Here is a 22552-nt window from a genome sequence, read left to right as displayed (position 1 = left end):
TGATTATACTTTTTCAAAAAAAAAGTATATTTTTTGTTTGGAGAACATACTGCTGTTTTTCCGATCATCATCAGACAGCCCCAAATGCCAAGGTTATTTGATCCTGGTCCAGGTAAATTTTATTTAAATTTGATCTATAAAAAGAAAATTAGTGTCAGTCACTGAAGATTAGCCAATTGTTAAGGCATAGCATGAATCACTTATGCCAATAAGAGATTATAATTTAGTTTACAACTAATTCGTGTGATTTCTGAATTTTCATTAAATCTCAAAATTATCTTTATTGAGTCAAACATTGATCATCATGCCTGAATGCAATTGCTGTTACAACTAATTTCAGTTTTTTTAAACTGTTTCTTCCAGATAGCAACATCAACTTATTGGTTACAATAGTGACAAAGACATTGTTGTGGTTCTGTTCGCCGAGCTGGGAATTTGAGTTGCAGACGTTTCGTCCCCTGTCTAGGTGGCATCCTCAGTGCTTGGGAACATCCTGTGAAGTGCATCTGTGATGTTTCCTCCGGCATTTATAGTGATTTGTATCTGCCGCTTCCGGTTGTCAGTTCCAGCTGTCCGCTGCAGTGGTCGGTATATTGGCTCCAGGTCGATGTGCTTATTAATTGAATCTGTGGATGAATTCCCTGTTCTCTGTTTGGCTTGTCTTATAATAGTAATGTTGTCCCAGTCGAACTCATGTTGCTTGTCATCCACGTGTGTGGCTACTAAGGATAGCTGGTCGTGTCGTTTTGTGGCTAGTTGGTGTTCATGGATGCGGATCGTTACCTGTCTTTCTGTTTGTCCTATGCAATGTTTTGTGCAGTCCTTGCATGGGATTTTGTACACTACATTGGTTTCGCTCATGCTGGGTATTGGATCCTTTGTCCTGGTGAGTTGTTGTCTTACAGTGGCTGTTGGTTTATGTGCTGTTATGAGTCCTAGTGGTCGCAGTAGTCTGGCTGTCAGTTCAGAAATGTTTTTGATGTATGGTAGTGTGGTTGGTCCTTTGGTTGTGGCATGTCCTCATTCCGTTGTCTTTCCCTTAGGCATCTGTTGATGAAATTGCGGGGGTATTCGTTTTTGACGAATACATTGTATAGGTGTTCTTCTTCCTCTTTTTGCAGTTCTGGTGTACTGCAGTGTGTTGCGGCCCTTTTGAACAGTGTCTTGATGCAACTTCTTTTGTGTGTGTTGGGGTGGTTGCTTTCGTAGTTTAGGACTTGGTCTGTGTGTGTGGCTTTCTTGTATAGCTTTGTGGTGAATTTTCCACTCGATGTTCTCTGTACCATCACGCCGAGGAATGGGAGTTTTTTGTCCTTTTCTTCCTCTCTCGTGAATCGGATTCCTGTGAATGTGGCGTTGATGATCTGGTGTGCATTCTCTATTTTTAATGATTACAAGGGTGTCACCTACATATCTGACCCAGAGTTTGGGTTGAATTTGCGGTAAGACTGTTTGTTCTAACCTTTGCATTACTGCTTCTGCTATGAGTCCAGAGATGGGTGAGCCCATGGGTGTGCTGTTGATTTGTTCATATATTTGATTGTTGAATGTGAAGTGTGTTGTGAGGCACAGGTCCAGTAGTTTAAGTATGCCATCTTTGTTGATAGGTTCCCCGTCTTGTTGTCTGTTCTGTATGTCCAGCAGGTTGGCTATTGTCTCTCTGGCTAGGGTTTTGTCGATAGAGGTGAACAGTGCCGTTACATCGAATGAGACCATGGTTTCTTCCTTGTCGATGTGTATATTTCTGATGATGTCCAAGAATTCCTGTGTTGACTGTATAGAGTGTCTGGAACCACTGATCAGGTGTTTCAGTTTATGCTGTAGTTCTTTAGCCAGTTTGTGTGATGGTGTCCCTGTTAATGATACTATGGGTCTGAGTGGGATGTCTGGTTTGTGCACTTTAGGTAGTCCATAGAATCTGGGGGTGTTGTTGCTTTAAGGTTTCATTCTCTGTAGGTCAAACCTGGTTATCTGTCTGTTTTTTATTGTAGGTTCCTCAGTGTGTTGTTTATCCTATTGGTGAGCTGTGGGGTGGGGTCAAACTCCCTCTTTTGGTACGTGTTGGTATCTGCAAGTAGTTGTTACGCTTTTTGGATGTATTCTGCTTTGTCCAGGATGACCGTCATTCTGCCTTTGTCTGCTGGTATTATGATTATGTTCTTATCATTTCTTAGTGCTTTTAGTGCTTCCCTCTCCTTGGGGTTGAGGTTATATGTTTGACTTTTCCTTGTTATCAGGGGTACGATACTTTGTCTCACTGTTTGTTGTGTCTCTTCTGTCAGTCCATTGTCCCTGAGTGTGCATTCTAGTGCTACTAGGAAGTCTGCTGTCTTGGTGTCCCTGTGGGTGTAATTGAGTCCCTTGGCCAGTATGGTTCTTTCCGTGTCTGTGGGAGAGGTTTCTAACCCAGGAGTGTGTTGTGGTGTCCTCTCTGTTGTGTGTTAGTTTGGCCATTTTTTCTTTTAGTGCCGTTGTTTTGCAGTGTGTGGTCCTGTTCTGTACTATGGTGATTGCCTGTTCTATGGTCCGGGTCCATTCCTGAGTGGTTTTTGAAATTAATGATTTTTGTTGCGCAATTTCTTGTCTGTATTTGTGAAGTCTGTTGTGTGCATCTATAATCATTACCTGGATCATCCTGAATCTGTTCTGCCTGGCTGTGTCCCTGGCTTGTAGATTATTGACTGGTGGTCTGTATCTGACACATGGTGGAAAGATTCGATTCTTATGGCATTTGTGCAGGAAACAGAGTTGTTCGTACGAGGCGCTTAGGCGGTTGGCACAGGATTCCCATTTCCTGGCTTGTCTTAGCGTCTCTCGCCTGTAGGTGTTCAACGTTTGGGAGAAGATTTATAGCTCGGGTGCTCATTGTTGTGGTTCTGTTCACCGAGCTGGGAATGCTTAAGATGCTTAAGATGCTTAAGATATCATAAACCTTGGATCTTAATCAATAGCGTATGTAACTTTTACCCAGAAATAACAATAATCATTGCAGATGACAGTGAAACTCCTGAGAAAATTGAAGGACCTCACATTGAACAATACATGATGCCATTTGGAAAAGTACATTAAATCATTTTTTGGTCATCATTTGCAACATTGATAATGTAAACCAGAATTATGTTCATACAATTCTATTTCCATCAAGAGTTTCTAGTCTCTATTGAATTGGTATTACCAAAGTTTCAATGCTTCCCTCAGATAATATAAATATCTTGTTTATTTAATGTGCACTTTTTTCTTTATTCTTTCATGGGATGTAGGTATCACTGGCAGGACGAGCATTTGTTACTCGTCCCTAATTTCTATAAAATGTGAAGCTTGCTAGACTATTTCAGAGGACAGTTAAGAGTCAACCACATGTTCAAAGTCTAGACTCACACGTAGGCAAGAATGGGTAAGAATGGCAGATTTCATTCCTGAAAGGGCATTTGTGAACCTGTTAGATCTTTATAACAATTGATGATCGTTATCATGGTTACCACCACTATTTCATATCCAGATTCATTCACTGAATTTAAATTCCACCAGCTGTCATGGTAAGATGTGAACCCAAGTACTCAGCGTATTAGCCTGAAGCATTGGGTTATTAACAGAAGTTAAAATCTTGGGGCATCATGGTGGCTCAGTGCTTAGCGCCATTGCCTCACAGCACCAGGGACCTGGGTACGGTTCCGGCCCCATGCACCTGTCCATGTGAAGTTTGCACATTCTCCCCGAGTCTGCATTGGTTTCCTCCCGGAGCTCCGGTTTCCTCTGGAGTTGCAGGTGAGGTGGACGGTGGTGCTTAATTGCTCATCCTGTCCAGGGATTTGTAGGTAAAGTGGATTAGCCATAGGAAATGCAATAGTACAGGGATTCTATAGAAAGTGCTGGAGAAATTCCAAGGAAAAGTCAGGAAAAGTTATGTAGAATTTGCAGCAAAGCCTGCTGTTCACAAGGCTTTCGAAAGATACTCAGACGGAACATCTTTATTTTTCCATTCCTTTCTTTATGGATGCTGCCCAAGCTGCTATTTCTCCAGCATTTTCTGTTTCTATGTCCATTCTCCATACCCACAGTAGTTTGCTTTTCCCTCTGAGCTATTAGCCCTGTGACATCACCATTGCGCCACAACCCCCACTCAATCACAGAAGTAAATTAGATTTCCTACACTGTAGAAACAGGCTCTTCAGCCCAACAAATCCACACCAACCCGCCAAAGAGCAACCCACCCAGACACATTCCCCCTAACTAATGCATCTAACACCTAAGGCAATTATAGCATGGCCAATTCACCTAACCTGCACATCTTTGTGACTGTGGGAGGAAACCTATTAAGACATGGGGAGAATGTGCAAATTCTACACAGATAATTGCCTGAAGCAGGATTTGAACCCAGGTTCCTGGTGCTGTGATGCAGCAGTGCTAACCACTGAGCCACCATATTCATTGCTGTGGTGCAGGAGAAATCAGTATCAATTAGCACGGAGAAATGTGCTCAATGAATCACCGACACTTTATGTTTAAAGTGTGATTATTTCAAATTCTGGAGACATAACAAATCCCTTACCACATTTTTCCAACACATCTGCCAACTTTTCAAGCTTTGTTTCTTCCGTGAATAAAAAATCCTCATCCACCCACAGATGGTATTTCGTTTTGACCTGACAAGCCGCTCGGTTTCTCCCAGCAAACCAGCCCTGACATGAAAAAAAAGGCAGCAAAGTGAAGATCAGTTAATGTAGCCAGTTTGGTTACTGACTTTCTGTATGCATTTACAAATCCACATTCATTTAATCATTCATTCTCAGCTCTTTACGAATAAGATAGCAATGCAACAGAAACAGTTTCAAAGACTGGAAATTGTTTAATTTAGATAAATGTGAGACGCTGGATTTTGGGAAAGCAAATCTTAGCAGGATTTACGCTTCAAAATGTAAGCATCTAACAAAGCAGAACAGGTGCCTTCAAATCAGAAGGTAATTTTGATGAAAAGTGTCATTCCACCAATTCACCCAATTAGAATGATTCTGAATGACTCCCATTTCGGTCCTTAGTTGGAAACTACTTCCAGAATTAATCCAGGGATTTCTGCTTACAGTAATTGGGAAGTTCTTTGGACATGTTGATAATCTCTCTCTGAGTTTCCTGATTGAAGTGTTCAAATTATATTTTACAAGGTTGAATAAGTGGCCTGTAAGTTTCTCCTAGAGTTGTATCTCAAGTATTATTCTTGGTAAGCTTGCCAGGTAAATTATATTGGTAAATCCATTCCTATAAATATTCATGCCCATTTAAAATTCTAGTTTGTCTGCACGCCTCACACCAACATTACGAAATGGGGTGTGGAGATAGATACAAGTATCAAGACAGGTTGAAATCCTTTACAGTGTAGGAGGTTAATTAGGATTGATCACATCCTGAACAAGTTTGCAAAAACATTATGAAGGAGAAATCTTGTTCACACAGAAAGGAGCAGTAATCCAAGAGTTAACACACTTGATGAAGAACCAATGCCAACATGAGGAAAATGCAGTAAGTATTATCAGTTCGAGTGTAGTGTAATCTGGAAGGGTGCTGGAAGCAAATAATATTAACAACTTACAGAAAAGCATGTAGTGAATACTTAAAGAGGAAAACTATTAATGTTTTCATGGCTCTTTCAAAAATATTTGTGCCTGTACAACAGGGTTTGGGGTTCACGGGAAAGTTCTTTCAAGGAAGCTATTTCCAAACCTAAATCAACCTTAAATAAGAACCCAGTGCCTTTAATTTAAAATAGTACTTCAAAGTGCTTTACAGACACATAAGGAAGTTTAAATATCAATATGTAAAGATATGTGAAATCGAACTTCAGAACAATCTTTCAATACACAATTTGTGGAAAACTCTGGGACTTAAAAATAACTTAGTCGAAGGTCGGTAAACATCTTGTTCGAAGGCTTGCATTGAAACCAAAAACAATTGAACAGGATGCCACAGGTTTTAGTTTTAACACCACTGTTAGATTCATTACAACCTAGATTTAGAAACTAAATATAACATTGGCAAAAGTCCAAAATTATACCAAGCTCTGAGTAGGAGTCACAAAATTCATTATTGGTTGAGTAAAATGTGGGCAATAAAGTGGGTAGTGAAATTGAAAGGCCATGCTAATGGTAGGTTCCCTGGGCAGTGCTATCGAACAGAGAGAGACTGAGGGGTCAGGTACATAATTCTTTGAAATTTGCTTCACAAGTTGACAGGGTGATGAAGAAGGCATTTATCATGTTTGCTTTCATTGCTCAGGCCTTGGAGTACAGGAGTTGGGATAACATGTTGAGATTGTGCAGGAGATTGGTGAGGCCTTTTCTGAAGTACTGTGTGCAGTTCTGGTTGCCCTATTATCGGAAAGATATTACTAAATTAGAGAGGATTCAGAAAAGATTTATCAGAATGTTGCCAGGAATGGGTCTGAGTTAGAAAATTAGGCTGGATAGGCTGAAATTTTTTTCACTGAAACATAGGAGGTTGAGGGGTTTATAAAATCATGAGGGGCATCGAATAACAAGGGTCTTTTCCTTATGTTGGGGGAACATTATTAGGGGACATATTTTTAAGGTGAGGAAAGAAGATTTAAAAAAAATATGACAGTCATCTTTTTTTACACAGAGAGTGATTCATGTGTGGAATGAGTTCCCGGAGGAAGTGGTGAATGCAATATTTCAAAGACATTTGGATAAGTGCATGAATAGGAAAAGTTTGGAGATATACGGGTCAAATGCAGGCAAGTGGGGCTAGTTTAATTTGGGAACATGCCCAGGATGGACTAGTATGAGCAAAAGGTCTGTTTCTGTGCTGTATAACTCTATGACTCTAAGAAGGATCAAACATGAGACATTAATAGTTCTGAAGAAGGGGGACTCAGCCAGAAGATAGTTGACTTGGAGGCAGAGGTGAACATGGAGCAAGTTGGGAAATTGATTCCTAAGATATAGAGGCAAAATTAGGCCATTCGGTCCATCGAGTCTGCTCTGCCATTCGATCATGGCTGATATGCTCCTCACCCCTATTTTCCTGCCTTCTCTCCATATCCCTTCAACCCATTTCCAATTAAAATTTTGTCTAAATCCTTTTTAAATTGACCATATGTACTCAAATAATAGTTGATCTCATGTAGAGTAGAGAGAGAGTATATTTTATTTGTCATTTCTACCACATGCAACTGATACAGTAAAAATGAGACAGCATTCCTCCAGTACTGAGGGTGCTAAATGGACAGAACAAACTACACAAGTGTACATGGGTATATAGTGCATAAGAAGTCCAAAACACACAAGTTACAGTATAATAGAAGAATGATGAATAATAGACATTTTTCTGGCAGCAATTTGAAATTGTGCAAAGAATGTCAACTGGGAAAGTCCAATCATACTGTGTTAAGGAGCTTGATGGCTTGGGGGAAGAAACTGTTGCACAGTCTGGGCGTGAGAGACCAAATGCTCTGGTAGAGATACTGCTGGGCTTTCTTGGCTATGGAGCTGGTGTTTGAGGATCCAGGTGAGATTCTCCACCAAGAGTACGCCAAGAAAAAGTCAATCCCCTATTTTTGTCCAAATAACCTGGAATTTTCCATATATCTTGTGTAAACGTCGATCCTAGTTCTTCACAGATTGCAGATCAACATTTTTGAGTCAGCGTACCAGCCGTCACATCCGGCTCCAGTCTGCTGGTTGTTCTGTTCTACTCCTGGTCTTCCAGTCCGCTGGCTGCTGAGATTCACTCCAGGTTTTAGGTATTATCATAATTCATTATGTATTTTCCTTTATTTGTTTTATGGTCAGTTGGGCTTCTGCTAATGATACGGTATGAATTTTGTTGGGCATGAATTTCAGTCCCTCAAAAATTTCTGTGCAGGCTGAGGAAAGCCCACTTCTCACCCCCCATCCTCACCACATTCTACAGAGGGTTCATTAAGGGTAGCCGAAGCTGCTGCATCCTTGCCTGGTTCGGGAATTGCACTGTCTCGGTTCGTAACACTCTACAACGGATAGTGAGGACAGCTGAGATGATTGTTGGGGTCTTCTTCCCTCCATTACAGACATTTACACCACCCGCTGCACCCGAAAGGCCCCATACACCCCTCACTGAAACTCTTTGCCCTCCTGCCATCTGCCAGAAGATACCAGAGCATTTGGTCTCTCACAGCCAGACTGTGCAACAGTTTCTTCCCCCAAGCCATCAAGCTCCTTAACACAGTATGATTGGACTTTCCCAGTTGACATTCTTTGCACAATTTCAAATTGCTGCCAGAAAAATGTCTATTATTCATCATTCTTCTATTATACTGTAACTTGTGTGTTTTGGACTTCTTATGCACTATATGATGTACACTTGTGTAGTTTGTTCTGTCCATTTAGCACCCTCAGTACTGGAAGAATGCTGTCTCATTTTTACTGCATCAGTTGCATGTGGTAGAAATGACAAATAAAATATACTCTCTCTCTACTCTACATGAGATCAACTATTATTTGAGTACATATGGTCAATTTAAAAAGGATTTAGACAAAATTTTAATTGGAAATGGGTTGAAGGGATATCCATGTAATAGTTGACCCTATAAATTTAACCTTAACAAGTAGTCAAAAACATTCAACGATGACTGGAGTATGTATGGTACTCACTGTCCCAGAATCCACTGCACTTTGGGATAGCAAATTCCACAGACTGACAACCCTTTGGGAGAAGTAGTTTATCCTCAACTCTGTTTTAAATTTGTTACCTCTTGTCTTAAGACTGTCATGCCTCGTCCAAGAATACCCAACAAGAGGAAGCACCTGCTCCACGTCGATACTTTCCACACCTTTTATCATCTTGAATGCTTCAATTTGATCTCCCCTCATTCTTCTTAAGCATTTTATTATCTCTGTCTGTTTATTTTTCACCCTTAAGATTTGTGCCAAACCATCTGTCTTTTGTCTGGCTTCATCATGAAAGAGTGTCTGTATATTTGGGGTTGTTAATCAGAGGCGGAGAGGAGACAGGAACTTGGTGAAGTCATAATCACAATTACTGAGCAAACTGGGAGCTGTGGGGTGACAAGTCATCAAGTCCAGATAGGCTTTAACTGGCTCTTTTAAGACCCGAGGATAATGAAGTAATAGGGTAATTGGTGCTAACTTTCAAAGCTTTGCTTGATTCAGGAAAGATTCCATCAGATTGCTCTATTCAAGAAGGGAGGGAGGCAGAAAACAGGAAACTATGGACCAGACAGCTTGATGTCTATCAGGGAGAAGTGCCAGGATCGATCAATAAAGAGATTATAGCTGGAAGCAGGGTAATAGGGAGGGGTCAGGATGGGTTTGTGAAAGGGAAATCTGATCAGCAAAATGCTTATGAAGACAGCTGACTGAAATGCTTTCCCCAGTTTTTCCCCTTTCACCCATAATACCTATGTTTTTATTCCTGTCTTTATTTGGGTGTATGGGAGGAGTTTATAAGGAAGAAAGGTGATTAGATTAGATTCCCTACAATGTGGAAACAGGCCCTTCAGTCCAACCAGTCCACATCAACCCGCTGAAGACCCAGACTAATGCACCTAACACTATGGGCAATTTAGCATGGCCAATTCACCTGACCTGCACATCTTTGGATTGTGGGAGGAAACCAGAGTACCTGGAGGAAACCCATGCAGACACAGGAAGAACATGCAAACTCCAAACAGACAGTCACCTGAGGCTAGGATTGAAACCGATCCTGTTACTGTGAGGCAGCAGTGCTAACCACTGAGCCACCGTGCCACCCAATTATATAGTAGAGTTTTACGCCAATAAGTAATAATTCTTGTTAAGTTCAGAAATCAGGTCTTGGCACTTTCAGCAGAGGTCATATGACTGCAGCAAGTCAGAGCCCAAACAAGTCTAAAGTGGTTGTTCCTGAGCAGACTCAGCTTCTCACTGTGTGTGGACAGGCATCTCAGTCAACCCACATACACAAGCTCAGGGCGAAACACAGGCACATAGGCTGTCAGTGTTAATTTGAAGACATTCTCTGCAGTGTAGCCTACAGGTCAAGGCAATCAAATCTAAACCAGAAATGGTTTCAGATTGGTTAGTTTCGGTTAAAGTCAGGAATGAAAAATGAAATAAGATTAGAAAAATGATGTCATCAAAAAAGGAGAGATGAACTGAACAATTGCAGCTTTCTGTAAAAGATTGATGTTTCTAACTTTGGCAATGATCAGTAAAATCTGGCGTGCTACTTCACATTTCTAAAAGAAAACGTATTGCTTTGCTGAGAAAGCCTTTGAGGACATTTGGTTAATGAGAGCGCTTTATTTAGATGATGGGTGCGTCCCAATTCCCGGGAAGAAACTTCTCTAGAGAAACGAGGGAAGAAGCTCAGCAGATCTGGCCGAGTTTTTCCAGCACCTGTAAAATGCACAATTGGATGACATCAGAAAGAATTAGTGAAAATTTAGTATAACATTGACCAACAAAATCATGGAAAAGGAACAGAGGCAAAATAAAAGTACCAATCAGTCCAGACCAACAAAAGCCAACAAACATTGCTCATTCCCAAGCAAATAACTAAAATCCTGAACAAGAACACATGTTGCTGGAAAAGCTCAGCAGGTCTGGTTTACAGCTTCTGCAGTTCTTTCAGCTTTCAAAAAAAATCCTGAGTTTTCTGAATAGCTGACTCAAAAGATAATCGAGTAGAGACTTGTACTGATGGTAAAAAAGGTCTGTTTTGTTATGTCATTCGGTGGTGCTATGTTACTTTGATGTTTCAGGCTGTTAATGAAACTAACTGAGGTGTGTACATTGTGACATCTTTCTAAAACAATAATGTGTATTTTAGTGGTGCATTATATTAAGCTAAAAGCCTTGTTAATTTGGACAAATGAAAGCAAAGCAAATGGGAAATTTTCATTAGTACTTATCTATCCCACAATAATATATGATTTGTTCATAAGGATATAAAACTAGTTTACCAGCATTGCTGATACAAATCTTTAATACTTAACTTTGCCTATGTTTTTCAACAGGTGCAGATTCTTCAATGCATCATTCTTCCGCCTATTGACTTTACTGGTGGCATTTTTGCTCGGAACACTCATTTACACAAAATATATTAAGCCATGCAATTTAAACACTGTTATCCAACTCAAGAAGCAGATTGATAACTGGCATTTAAATCTTACACCATCAGAAAAGCTGACTTTTCTGTCTCCATATGGAGGAACTTGGTAAGCCATGTCAGATAATATTTCTACATTAAAATAATTCATATCCAGAACTGACTAAAAAAATTCATAATTCTGACATTTAATTATGTAAGACTTTTTTAATGTCTAAGATGCTTCTTTTACTGAGAACAGAAACTGTCAGCAATAGATTTAACATTATATAAATGATTTAGATGAGAATATAGGAGACATGGTTAGTAAGTTTGCAGATGACACTAAAATAGGCAGTATAGTGGACAGTGAAGACGGTTATCTCAGAGCATAACGAGACTTTCATCAGATGGGCCAATAAGCCAAGGAGTTTAGTTTAAATAAATGTGAGGTGGTGCATTTTAATACAGCAAGCTGTGGCATGACGTACATGGTTAATGGTAGGGCCCTGGGGCGTGTTGTAGAAGAAAGAGACTCAGAATACAGGTGTATATTTCCTTCAAAGTGGGGTTGCAGGTAGACAGGGTGGTGACGAATGCACTATGCAGGCATGCCTTCATTGGTCAGTCCATTGAATATAGGAGCTGGGATGTCATGTTATGGCTGACATTGATGAGGCCGCTTCTAGAATACTGTATGCTGTTCTGGTTGCCCTGTTACCGGCAGGATATTGTTAAACTGGAAAGAAAAAATTCACAAGGATGCTGCCGGGACTGGAGGGTTTGAGCTATTGGAAGAGGCTGACGAGGCTGGGGGTTGTTTGCCTGGAGCATTGGAGGCTAAACAGGTGACCTAATAAAGGTGCGTGTGGAGAATGAGATGCCAGAGGAAGTGGTAGAGGTGGGTACAATTATAACATTTAAAAGGCAATTGAATGGGAATGTGAATAGAAAGGGGTTAGAGGGATATCAGCCAAAGGCTGGCAAATGGAATGAGTTCAGATTCAGATATCTGGATGAGTCAGGCCAAAGGGTCTGTTTCCATGGTGCATGATTCCTTGATTCTCTGACAGTACTTTTCACGTGCGGAGATCCACCCCATACCTTACACCACTCTGATGACCTCTTAATAGCTAAATGAAATTGGCTTTGGAGACCCCACACTTTTTGCTGGATTCTATGTGCATGAATGTTGCATACTCGGAGCTGCCATGACAACAACAGGAAAACATTCCAACTGCAGATCAATGTCTTTCTCAACACTGGCCTTAACTTTATCTGCTGATGTAGAGTCTTCTCTGGCAAGTTTGCTTAGATTTCCTAAATGGAAACCATTCCTCACCTTGATCATAATGCCAAGTTTTGCGTGGTCTTTGGGAAGCAATGTTGCGTATTACCATGAGCAAAAATGTTGATGGTTTGGCAAGGATAATTCAAAAGAGCAAGATCATTGTGATTGTCAGACTAATGTCTGACAGTGACTGGAAAGAGCCAGTAAATTACTCAAGAATCAACAGCTGATGATTAATTGCTTCAGAATAGCTGAAGATACAGATAATAATATTTCCAAATATAATGGTTCATTGACAGTAGAAAAAACAAGATCACGCATAATTATTGAATTTTGTTTAACCGAGGTGATGGATACTGCAGGATTATGGCTGACAAAAGAAACTTTTTTTTTAGATTAGATTAGATTACTTACAGTGTGGAAACAGGCCCTTCAGCCCAACAAGTCCACACCGACCCGCCGAAGCGCAACCCACCCATACCCCTACATTTACCCCTTTACCTATTACTACGGGCAATTTAGCATGGCCAATTCACCTGACCCGCCCATCTTTGTGACTGTGGGAGGAAACCGGAGCACCCGGAGGAAACCCACGCAGACACGGGGAGAACGTGCAAACTCCACACAGTCAGTCGCCTGAGTCTGATGTAGCTACTGACAATTATTCAGCTGTTGTATTTGGAAACTTTTCCTACAATTATGAGAAGGTCCAAGTCATAAGCATCTTCCTCACATCAAGCTTTAAGAGTTTGAGACAATCAATATTTGGTAGGTTTATGACACTAATCATTTTCATTCATTCAGTGAAGGATGAAAATTTTGAGATGCGATAGAATGCCTTTATTTAAAAAAAAGGTTCACTCATTGGATGCAGACATTGCTTGTTAGGTACATCCCTGACTGTCATAGAGTCAAAGAGCTGTATAGCATGGAAACTGTCATTGTGAAAGTGGTGATGAGCCGCCTTCTTGAACTGCTGTGGTCCATGGGATACAGCTGCACATGCTGTGCTGTTAGGAAATGGGTTCTTGAGTTTTCAACCAGTGACTGTGAATGAATGGTGATGTATCTCTATTTCAAGGGAGTGAATGTCTTGGAAAGAAATTGTAGGTAGTTGTGTTCCCATATTTTTCTGCCTCTATGCTTTTGGGTGGTAGAGATTAGATTTTTTTAAGATGCTGTCAAAGGAGCCTTTGAGTCTTTTATGTACAATATCATTCTGCAGTGGTGGAGGAAATAAATGTTGAATTGGAGGACAGGGGTGTCCATTATGTTGTCTACTTTATCCTGGATGCTGTCTAACTTCTTGAGTGTTGTTGGACCTGTCGAATAATTATGTTTGAACAAATATTGTTGTTTTTGTTGCCACTAATCACCAGATAGCCCCAAGACAAAGTGAAGACAAAGTAAGATTGATTGTAATGAAAAACCTCAAAAAGAATCACACCCAGTATCATTTACTGCTAGAGGTGGAAAATACAGGTGACAAACTAACCATGGCTGAAAATGTGTTGCTGGAAAATCGCAGCAGGTCAGGCAGCATCCAAGGAGCAGGAGAGTCGACGTTTCGGGCATGAGCCCTTCTTCAGGAATCCATTTAGAAATCATGCACGAAACGTTGACTTTCCTGCTCCTTGGTTGCTGCCTGACCCGCTGCACTTTTCCATCAACACATTTTCGGCTCTGAACTCCAGCATCTGCAGTCCTCACTTTCTCCAATAAGATTTTAACCTACTGTGAATCGTCTTGCAAGGATGCCTTCCTTGAAGAAGCTCTCTTCCTCCCTCTACAAGGATTTCAGTGAGTCCCTCTCTCACTGCACACCCCAGGTCATCTCCTCTGCCCAGAAACTCTTCAGCCACGTTCTCAAACAGACTCGCTACCACAACCACATCTTTTTCCTCAGCGCCTGTCTACAGAACAGACTAATCCTGCACGGACTCTGGACTACGTTCAGACCAACAAAATTTGGACCCAACCAGGACAACCAGTACCTACAACAAATCCGAAGCCTCCAGCAACAGACCTACCTCCGGATCCGCCGCTACCTACATTCCCTGCAATTAGCCCTACCCCAGCTCAGGACAACACTCTCACAGACCAGCAAAGGACCTCTACTATTCTTCATCCACAGAAGAATCCATACACTAAACAAACAGTTCTTCCTAGCCATATCAGAAATTAAAGACAGTAAGTACCAAAAACTTTCATGCACTTGCCCCCACACTGTGGGCTCCTCAACTGTTCCAGAATCTTCCTTTCCTGAAGAGGGGCTCATGCTCGAAATGTCGACTCTCCTGCTCCTTGGATGCTGCCTGACCTGCTGCGCTTTTCCAGCAACACATTTTCAGCTCTGATCTCCAGCATCTGCAGTCCTCACTTTCTCCTAGAAGATACAAACCAACCATGGTTAGCCAAAGAAGTTATGAGCCATATAATATTAAAAGAGAAACAAGAGGATTTGGAAAGTCTTTTTTAAAAAAAAACAATAAAAGTTGAAGGAAAAGAAAATAAAGAAGGAGAAAATAACCTGCAAGGGTAAACAAGCTTGTAGTGTGAAAAAGGCTAATAAGAACTTCTTTAAATATGGAACTAGAGAGAAGACAGAGAACATGGGCCCCTTAAGGAATGAGGCGAGGGAAATATGATGTGGAGGAGTTGGTGTTGGACAAGGATGTACAAAGTTAAAACTCACACTACACCAGGTTATAGTCCACCAGGTTTATATGGAAGCACGAGCTTTCAGAGCGCTGCCCCTTCATCAGGTGGTTCTGGAGCAGGACCATAAGACACAGAATATATAGCAAAAGATCACAATGCCATGCAACTGAATTGATATTTTGAACATACCATTTACCTGAGGTTACCAATAGTTACAATTATAAAGTCATAGAGATGTACAGCACAAAAACAGATCCTTCGGTCCAATTTGTCCATCCTACCCAGATATCCTAACCTAATCTAGTCCCATTTGCCAGCAATTGGCTCATATTCCACTAAACCCTTCCTATTCATAAGTTCATCCAGATACCTTGTAAATACTGTAATTGTACCAGCCTCCACCACTTTCTCTGGCAGCTCATTCCATACACGCACCACCCTCTGTGTGAAAGTGTTGCCCCTTCAGTCCCTTTTATATCTTTCCTCTCACCCTGAAACAATGTCCTTGAGTTCTGGACTCCTCCACCCCAAGGAAAAGACATTGTCTGTTCATCTTATCCATGCCCCTCATAATTTTATAAACCTTTATAAGGTCACTCCTCATCCTCTAATGCTCCAGGGAAAACAGCCCCAGCCTATTCAGCCTCTCCAGGAAGCTCAAATCCTCCAACCCTGGCCAACTTCCTTGTAAAATTTCTCTGATCCCTTTCAAGTTTTACAACATTCTTCTGATAGGAAGGAGATCAGAATTCCATGCAATATTCCAAAAGTGGCCTCATCAAGGTCCTGTACAGCCGCTACACTCAAAGCTCTGACTGATAAAGGACAGTATACCAAATGCCGTCTTCACTATCCTATCTACCTGCAACTCTACTTTCAAGTAACTATGAGCCTGCACTCCAAGGTCTCATTGTTCAGCAACACTCCCGAGGACCTTACCATTAAGTGTATAACTCTGCTCTGATTTGCTTTTCCAAAATTCCAAAATCCATCTGCCACTCCTCAATCTGTTGGCCCATCAGATCAAGATCCCATTGTAATCTGAGGGAACCTTCTTTACTATCCACTACATCTCCAATTTTGGTGTCAACTGCAAACTGACGAACTATACCTCCTAAGTTCACATCCAAGTCATTTATATAAATGACAAAATTGAAGACAAATCATTTCCAAACTAGTTTCGCAGAAGTCATAGCAATGTTTGAGTAGATTCGGATTGGGTTATGATTATGATTGCGTTGAATAAGATTATGATGAGCAGACACATGTATTCTTTATATTTCACTTGTCAATTTGGCTAATGTTACCTTTAACTCCTTTACAGGTTAAATGACAAAAATAATTGCAGTTGTAATGTTGGGAAACCATTACCTTTAATAATCTCTTCCGATCCAAAAGATGTATCCGCAATCAAAATAAGAAGAAGATTACAGTACGAACAACATAGAAAGCGGTAACTAAATTTGAAAGTACTGATATTTGAAGAACAACTCTCACAGATGGTATATAAATTGATGTTTTTATTTATCTTTGAAAACTTGCTTAACAGAACCATGCAAATCTTTTACATTGATTTGTATTTCTGTATTATGTAGACAATAAGGAAGAACCTAATTTCATTTTAGCGTTCTGTGAGAGGTGATGCATGTCTGTAAATGTGTTTGCATGCACTGTAATTAAATGTTTCAAAAAATCTTGCGTTGAACAGTTCAGTGCTTTAGAAAACAAAGAATGCAAAAGAGAAACAAACTGGGTTGCTGCCAACCAACAAGGTGTCCTGGGACACAAGGAGGAAGGAACAAAACCAGTTCTTTTGAATATCCAGAAGTTAAAGAGCTGAAGGATGTCTTTCAGCAAGTGACTGACAAAGGTCTCGACAAAAGCATGAGTTGATTTATGTGAACAGACTTCCATTGGCTGATCAAGATACTTATGTAAAGGATATGTGATAGACACAATGCAGAAGAATTAGTTCAAGCGAGGGAAGAGATTAAAGTCATGCTTTACAATGTGTAATGACTGTCCTGTTCTGTATTTGGGATTGTGAACTGAAATAGGAAAAGATGGTTGTAGAAACCTAGAAGAGTGGAAGGGATTGCTGCACTTTTTAAGAGCAGGTTACTGATCCACTTTATCAGAGCTGTTTGTGCTGTTGTTTTTTCAAACAGTGGAGAAGTTAATAATGGTTGAGCTGGAACCAGTGTTTGATGGGTATTCAGCAGACAAATTGCTGATTGGGGTGCAGAGTGATGATCAGTTGTTGACAACAACAGATTTTTACCTGTCAACAATTCTAGGTAGTTGGCTCCCAAGTGGTTAAAAAGCTTGCGGCTGGTCACAGTGCTCCCAATGTGATCTCATCAGTACTCTGTATAGTTTCATTAATACTTCCCTATTCTTCTACTCTAACCCTTTGAAACAAGAGCCAACAGTCCATTGCAACCTGCTGCACCTGTGTGCTAACTTCCTACATTTCATGTCTCAGTACTCCCAAGTCCCTTTGTGTTCCAGTTTTTCTCCATTCAAATAATGCTCTGTTCTTATGTTCTCCCTTCCAAAATGGAACAATTTCACATTTTCCACAATATTCTCTATTTGCCAACATTTTGTCCACTTGCTAAACTTGTTAATACCTCCCTGTGAACTGTTCGTATCTCTCTTGCAACTTGCCTTTATATCTATTTTTGAATCATTTAAGCAGCACTTCTAGGGGTACAATGTCGAGATTATATGCTGTGCTCTGCGCCAGTGCTAAGAACTGTAAGATAGTAAATACATAGCTAAAGGGTTGGTGTAGAAGGGAGTACTTCAGGTGTGTGGATCATTGTCTCCTGGGCATATGGCCTGTACAATAAGAATGGGTTGTGCTGAAACTGGCAGAGTACCAATAAGCAGGCAGGGAAATTTGCTAATGCCACTCAGGAGAGTTCAGACTACCGTGGTGGGGGTGGGAAGCCAGAGTAGCAGGTCATCAAGTAAAATTATCAAAGAGTTGTCAGAGACTAAGACCGAGAGGAAAAATGTTCTGAGATATATTTGTTTTAATGCAATCTCAGGCAGAAGAACTAAGAGCTTGGATGGATATGTATGACTATGATGTTGTAGCTAGTACAGAGATTTGATTGGGAGAGAGAGACAAAATGAGCAACTTGATTTAGATGTTTCAGGCATGATAGAGAGGAATGCAAAAGAGGTGAGGGAGTTGTGTTAGTGATAAGGGAGATGTCACAGCTGTACTGGGAGAGTACACCTTGCAGGGCTCATCCAGTGAGGCCATATGGGGACAGCTCAGGAACAGGGAGGGTGTAGTCACTTTGATGGGATTGTCCTACACACTTCCCAACAGCCAGCAGGTGATTGAGGCATGGATATGCGAATAGATTATAGAAAAATGTGAAACTAATAGGGTTGCCATGGTGAGTGGTTTTAACTCACACATAGATTGACTGAAACTTATTTAGTGCCAGAGGCTTGGATCAGATGGGGTGGGGGGTGGGTGGGAGGGTTTGCAGGGTGTGGATGGTTTTGGAACATTATCTAAGTATTTCAACTAAACGGAAAAGGATCATTTTAGACTTGGTTTTGGAGAATGAACTTAGCAGATTGAAGTTACAGTGGGGAAGCATTCCAGTACCAGTGACACTAATTCTGTAAGTTTTAAGTTACTTATGGTTAAGTAGTTGTTGGTTGAAAGGTTTAAATTGGAGGATGGCTAACTATCGAAGTACTCGACAGGAACTGGGAAAGGTCGATTGCGGTGGCTATTTGAGGGGAAGTCCACATCTGGAACGTGGGAATCTTTGAAAAGATAGTTGATTGGGGTTCAGGGCCAGCATGTTCCTGTGAAAATGAAAGATAACGATGAACTCGGAAACCTTGGGAAACACGAAAAATTGAGAGTTTAGTAGAAAGCAAAAGGAGACAAGCCTAAGGTTTAGGAAACCGAAGACAGAAAGAACCGTGAAACAATAAAAAGACAATAGGAAAGATCCTAAATGAGGAATGAGGAGGGCAAAAAGGGCCAGGAAATAGCTTTGGAAAAGAGGATTAAGGGAAATCCCAAAAAAATTTATACTTACCTGAGGAGCAAGAGGTAGCGAAGGAAAGGATAGATCCACTCAATGAAAGAGGGGGATACTTATGCATGGGGCCAGAGAAACTGGTTGAGATCCTTAACAATGGTCCTTTGCATCGGTATTCACAAAGGAGAAGGATATGATGGATGGTGAGTCCCAGGAGGGTTATGTTGAAACCCCGGAAATGTGAATAAAAACAGGAAGAGGTGTTGGGTGATTTTAAAAGCTTCATGTAGAAAGGATCTGATGGGATCTGTCTCAGAATGATGAAGGAAGTGAGGGTGGAAATTGCTGGAGCTTTGTATTAAATCATTGTATGTTCTTTAGTCACAGGGAACGTCCCAGAGAACTGGAGAGTACTAAACATTGTTTTACTGTTTAAGAGGAGCAACAGAGATTATCAGGGAAATTACAGGCAATGAGTCTGATGTCAGTGACAGGGAAATTATTGGAGAAGTTTCTTAGGAATAGATTTACTCACATTCAGAAAAGTATGCACTCATAGCAAGAGGCACAAAGACTTTGTGTGGAAGATCATATCTCATGTTTTTTGAGGAAGCACAAAGATGATGGATGATGGTGAGGTAGTCGATGTTGTCCATGTGGATTTTCACAAGGCATTGGACAAGATCCCTTATGGCAGGCTGATAAAAAAGGTGAAGTTACATGGAATCCATGGTCAGCTGGTAAGATAGATACAGAACTAGCTTAGTCGTAGAGACAGAGAGTAGCAGCAGAAGGGTGTTTTTCAGATTTCTATAACCAGTGGTGGATCAGTACTTGGACTCCTATTATTTGTTATTGACATAAAATAATTGGGAGGAGAAGGTAGGTAGCCTGATTTGTAAATTTGCAGATGACACAAAGATTGTGGGCACTATGGATAATGAGGAGGATTGCCTGAGGACACAGCTGGATGTAGATAAGCTGGAGACTTGGGCGTAAAACATGACAGAGTTTAATCCAGACAAATGCGAGGCAATATATTTTCAGAGATCTAATGCAGGAGTGACGTGTACAGTTGCACCCTCAGTAGAACAGTAGAACCCTAAGTCGCATCAACATACGGAGAGGTCTAGGCAAACAGGTTCACAGTTCCCTGAAAGTGGCAGCACTAGTGGATAATGTGATCAAGAAGGCAGATGGCATGCTTGTCTTCATTGATCAGGGCATGGAATATAACAATTAACAAGTCATGTTATAGTGAAACAGAACTTTAGTTAGACTATAATTGGGACATTGTGTATAGTTCTAGTCACCACCCTCTTTGGAGAGGGTCTAGAAATGATTTACTAAGACCTTGCCTGGTAAGGAAGGTATTAATCATGAGGAGAGATTGGACAAAACTTGGTTTGTTTTCACTTGAATGTCAAAGGATGATGGGCAACCTGATAAAAGCTTACACAATTATTAGAGGCACGGATAAAATGGAGACCTTTTCTCAGGGTAGAAAAGACAATTACAAAGAAATAAATAAAAATGTCAAAGGAAGTAAGCTTAAAAGAGATGTGAGAGGAATGTTTTTTTTATATACAGAAGATGATAAGTGCCTGGAATGCAATGCCAGAGGAGATGTTGGATACAAATTCTGATCCCACCATGTCCACAGACCAAACTTGAAGTAATTAATTTAATGGGTGTGACTGTGTTCTGAACATAGTATCCAGGTGCCTCTGCCTTTCCTCATGTATCACAGTGTCAGTGAATCAGACTCCAGCTCATCGACTCTCACGTTCTTGAACAACCAATTTTTGTTGAAAATGTGGTAACTATAGATTGGATCTGTTTCCACATGCTGCAGATACATCACTTTGCCTGCCCAACAACTCTAATCTGTTTAACTAACTACAATGGATTTTAAATAGTTTTAAAATCAATTGCTTAACTGCACTTGTCAGCTTTAATAAATGGAATAAGTTCAGATGAGATAACATGTTTGAGAGGACAGCTGTAAGATCCATTACCATATTCAAATGTAGAGAGAAGGGGATTCAGGGAGGATCAAAGGCCAGTAGCGCAGAGTGATCTCAGAATGAGGATGTTGGGTTTACATGGAAGTTAGAATCACCAAGTAAGCAAAGTTAGCAAAGAAACTGAGAGAGAAAAGCGGTGAAGATATCACAGTGAGAAACTTAGAGCATTACTTGGGTGATTCACAAAATACAATTGGCTGAACCTTACATTTTCTTGGCTAAGTGTCAACTTTGTTAGTCTTTTGGAAAATCTTTTGACAAAAGTGAAATCAATATCACAGAATCCCTACAATGTGGAAGCAGGCCATTTGGTCCATTGAGTCCATACTGACCCTCTGAAGAACATCCCACCCTGACACCCCATCCCTGTAACTTTGCATTCCCCATGGCTAATTCCCAAGCATACTTCTAGACACTTGGGCAATTTAGCATGGACTGTGGGAGGAAACCAGGGCACCCAGAGAGAACCCATACAGACACTGGAGAATGTGCAAACTTCACACAGGCAGTTGCCAGAGGGTGGAATTGAACCCAGATCCCCGGTGCTGTGAGGCAGCAGTGGTAACCACTGTACCACAAAATCACTTGCTGCATCTTACCAGATATTCCTCATTAACTGCCTATCTCACCCCTATGGCACCCTTCATGTCCAGTTCGAGCCCCATCTTACCGCACACCATGCCCAGAACAACTCACTCGACACTCACGACATACCCAGTGGAAACCTGCATCTTGCCCCATATTGAAAAGGCATTTGTGCAACTGGATGAGCATGGGCATTCTGTACCTCCCCTGTCTAGTGACAGCATTCACTCAAGAATATGTTGGAGAAGGGAAGAAGAGTGTTTCAATTCTTTAACAGGATCTCACCATCATCTACCTTAACAGCGTTACAGCTGGTTAAGAAAATCAAGCCAAGCCACTGGTAATGGGCAGACTGTTGGAGATGAAACAACTACTCAGTCCCAGGCATGAGAGGCCCCTTTGGTCTTAGCAATCAGGGGTTTCATTCACAGGTGAGAACAGGATCACCAGACAAATGTGTGCAAGGCACTGGCCTTCACGGTACCGAAGCTTCTGAAGAACAGCTTCCCTGTGGAGATTCAGCTTCTCGAGGTTGCAATTACTTGGCCTTCATGAGCCTTGATCTCAGGCTTCCTTGTTGATACACACAGACCCTGCCCTCCACTGTCCATATTGGTCAATGGTCAGTGGTCAATGGTTCTCAGGACCAAAGGCATCGTGACAGGGGATGGTGAACTGAGTGAGCACATGAGATGTCCTTTCCTCAGAAGAAGATGAGGAGATGCCAGGAGCCACTCAGACCGAGGAGGATGCATATGCACAGACCCCTCAGAAGACTTATTCAGGATAATTCAGAAATTGCTGACCCCTTCACCTTCACCCTGACTGCCTCCCTCCAACCTTTGGAAATTCAAGGTGAGCAGGATTCACCGGCCTTTGACAAGAAG

At 41.1% G+C, this 22552-nt stretch overlaps 1 protein-coding gene and 1 long non-coding RNA gene across 2 annotated transcripts in view; one reads left to right on the top strand and one right to left on the bottom strand.

Moving 5' to 3' along the window:
• The window catches only part of LOC132830702 (uncharacterized), a 44034-nt gene continuing 21482 nt past the window's right edge, over positions 1-22552 (bottom strand). The window contains exons 2-3 of the long non-coding RNA XR_009646438.1: positions 4550-4679; positions 1-134 (exon numbers count right to left, since the gene is read on the bottom strand). This is a non-coding gene — a long non-coding RNA (uncharacterized LOC132830702). The remainder of the gene's footprint in view (positions 135-4549; positions 4680-22552) is intronic.
• LOC132830701 (beta-1,4 N-acetylgalactosaminyltransferase 2-like) overlaps positions 5382-22552 on the top strand; it is a 43410-nt gene continuing 26239 nt past the window's right edge. Inside the window, exons 1-3 of the mRNA XM_060848516.1 lie at positions 5382-5514; positions 11009-11209; positions 16356-16484. Of these exons, the coding sequence (XP_060704499.1) occupies positions 5501-5514; positions 11009-11209; positions 16356-16484 (344 nt within the window). The 5' untranslated portion in view covers positions 5382-5500. The remainder of the gene's footprint in view (positions 5515-11008; positions 11210-16355; positions 16485-22552) is intronic.

The sequence above is a fragment of the Hemiscyllium ocellatum genome, chromosome 32, assembly GCF_020745735.1.
Source record: "Hemiscyllium ocellatum isolate sHemOce1 chromosome 32, sHemOce1.pat.X.cur, whole genome shotgun sequence".
Classification (NCBI taxonomy): domain Eukaryota; kingdom Metazoa; phylum Chordata; class Chondrichthyes; order Orectolobiformes; family Hemiscylliidae; genus Hemiscyllium; species Hemiscyllium ocellatum.
The sequence above is the reverse complement of the archived record's forward strand: the minus strand, read 5'-3'. Positions and strand labels throughout refer to the sequence as shown.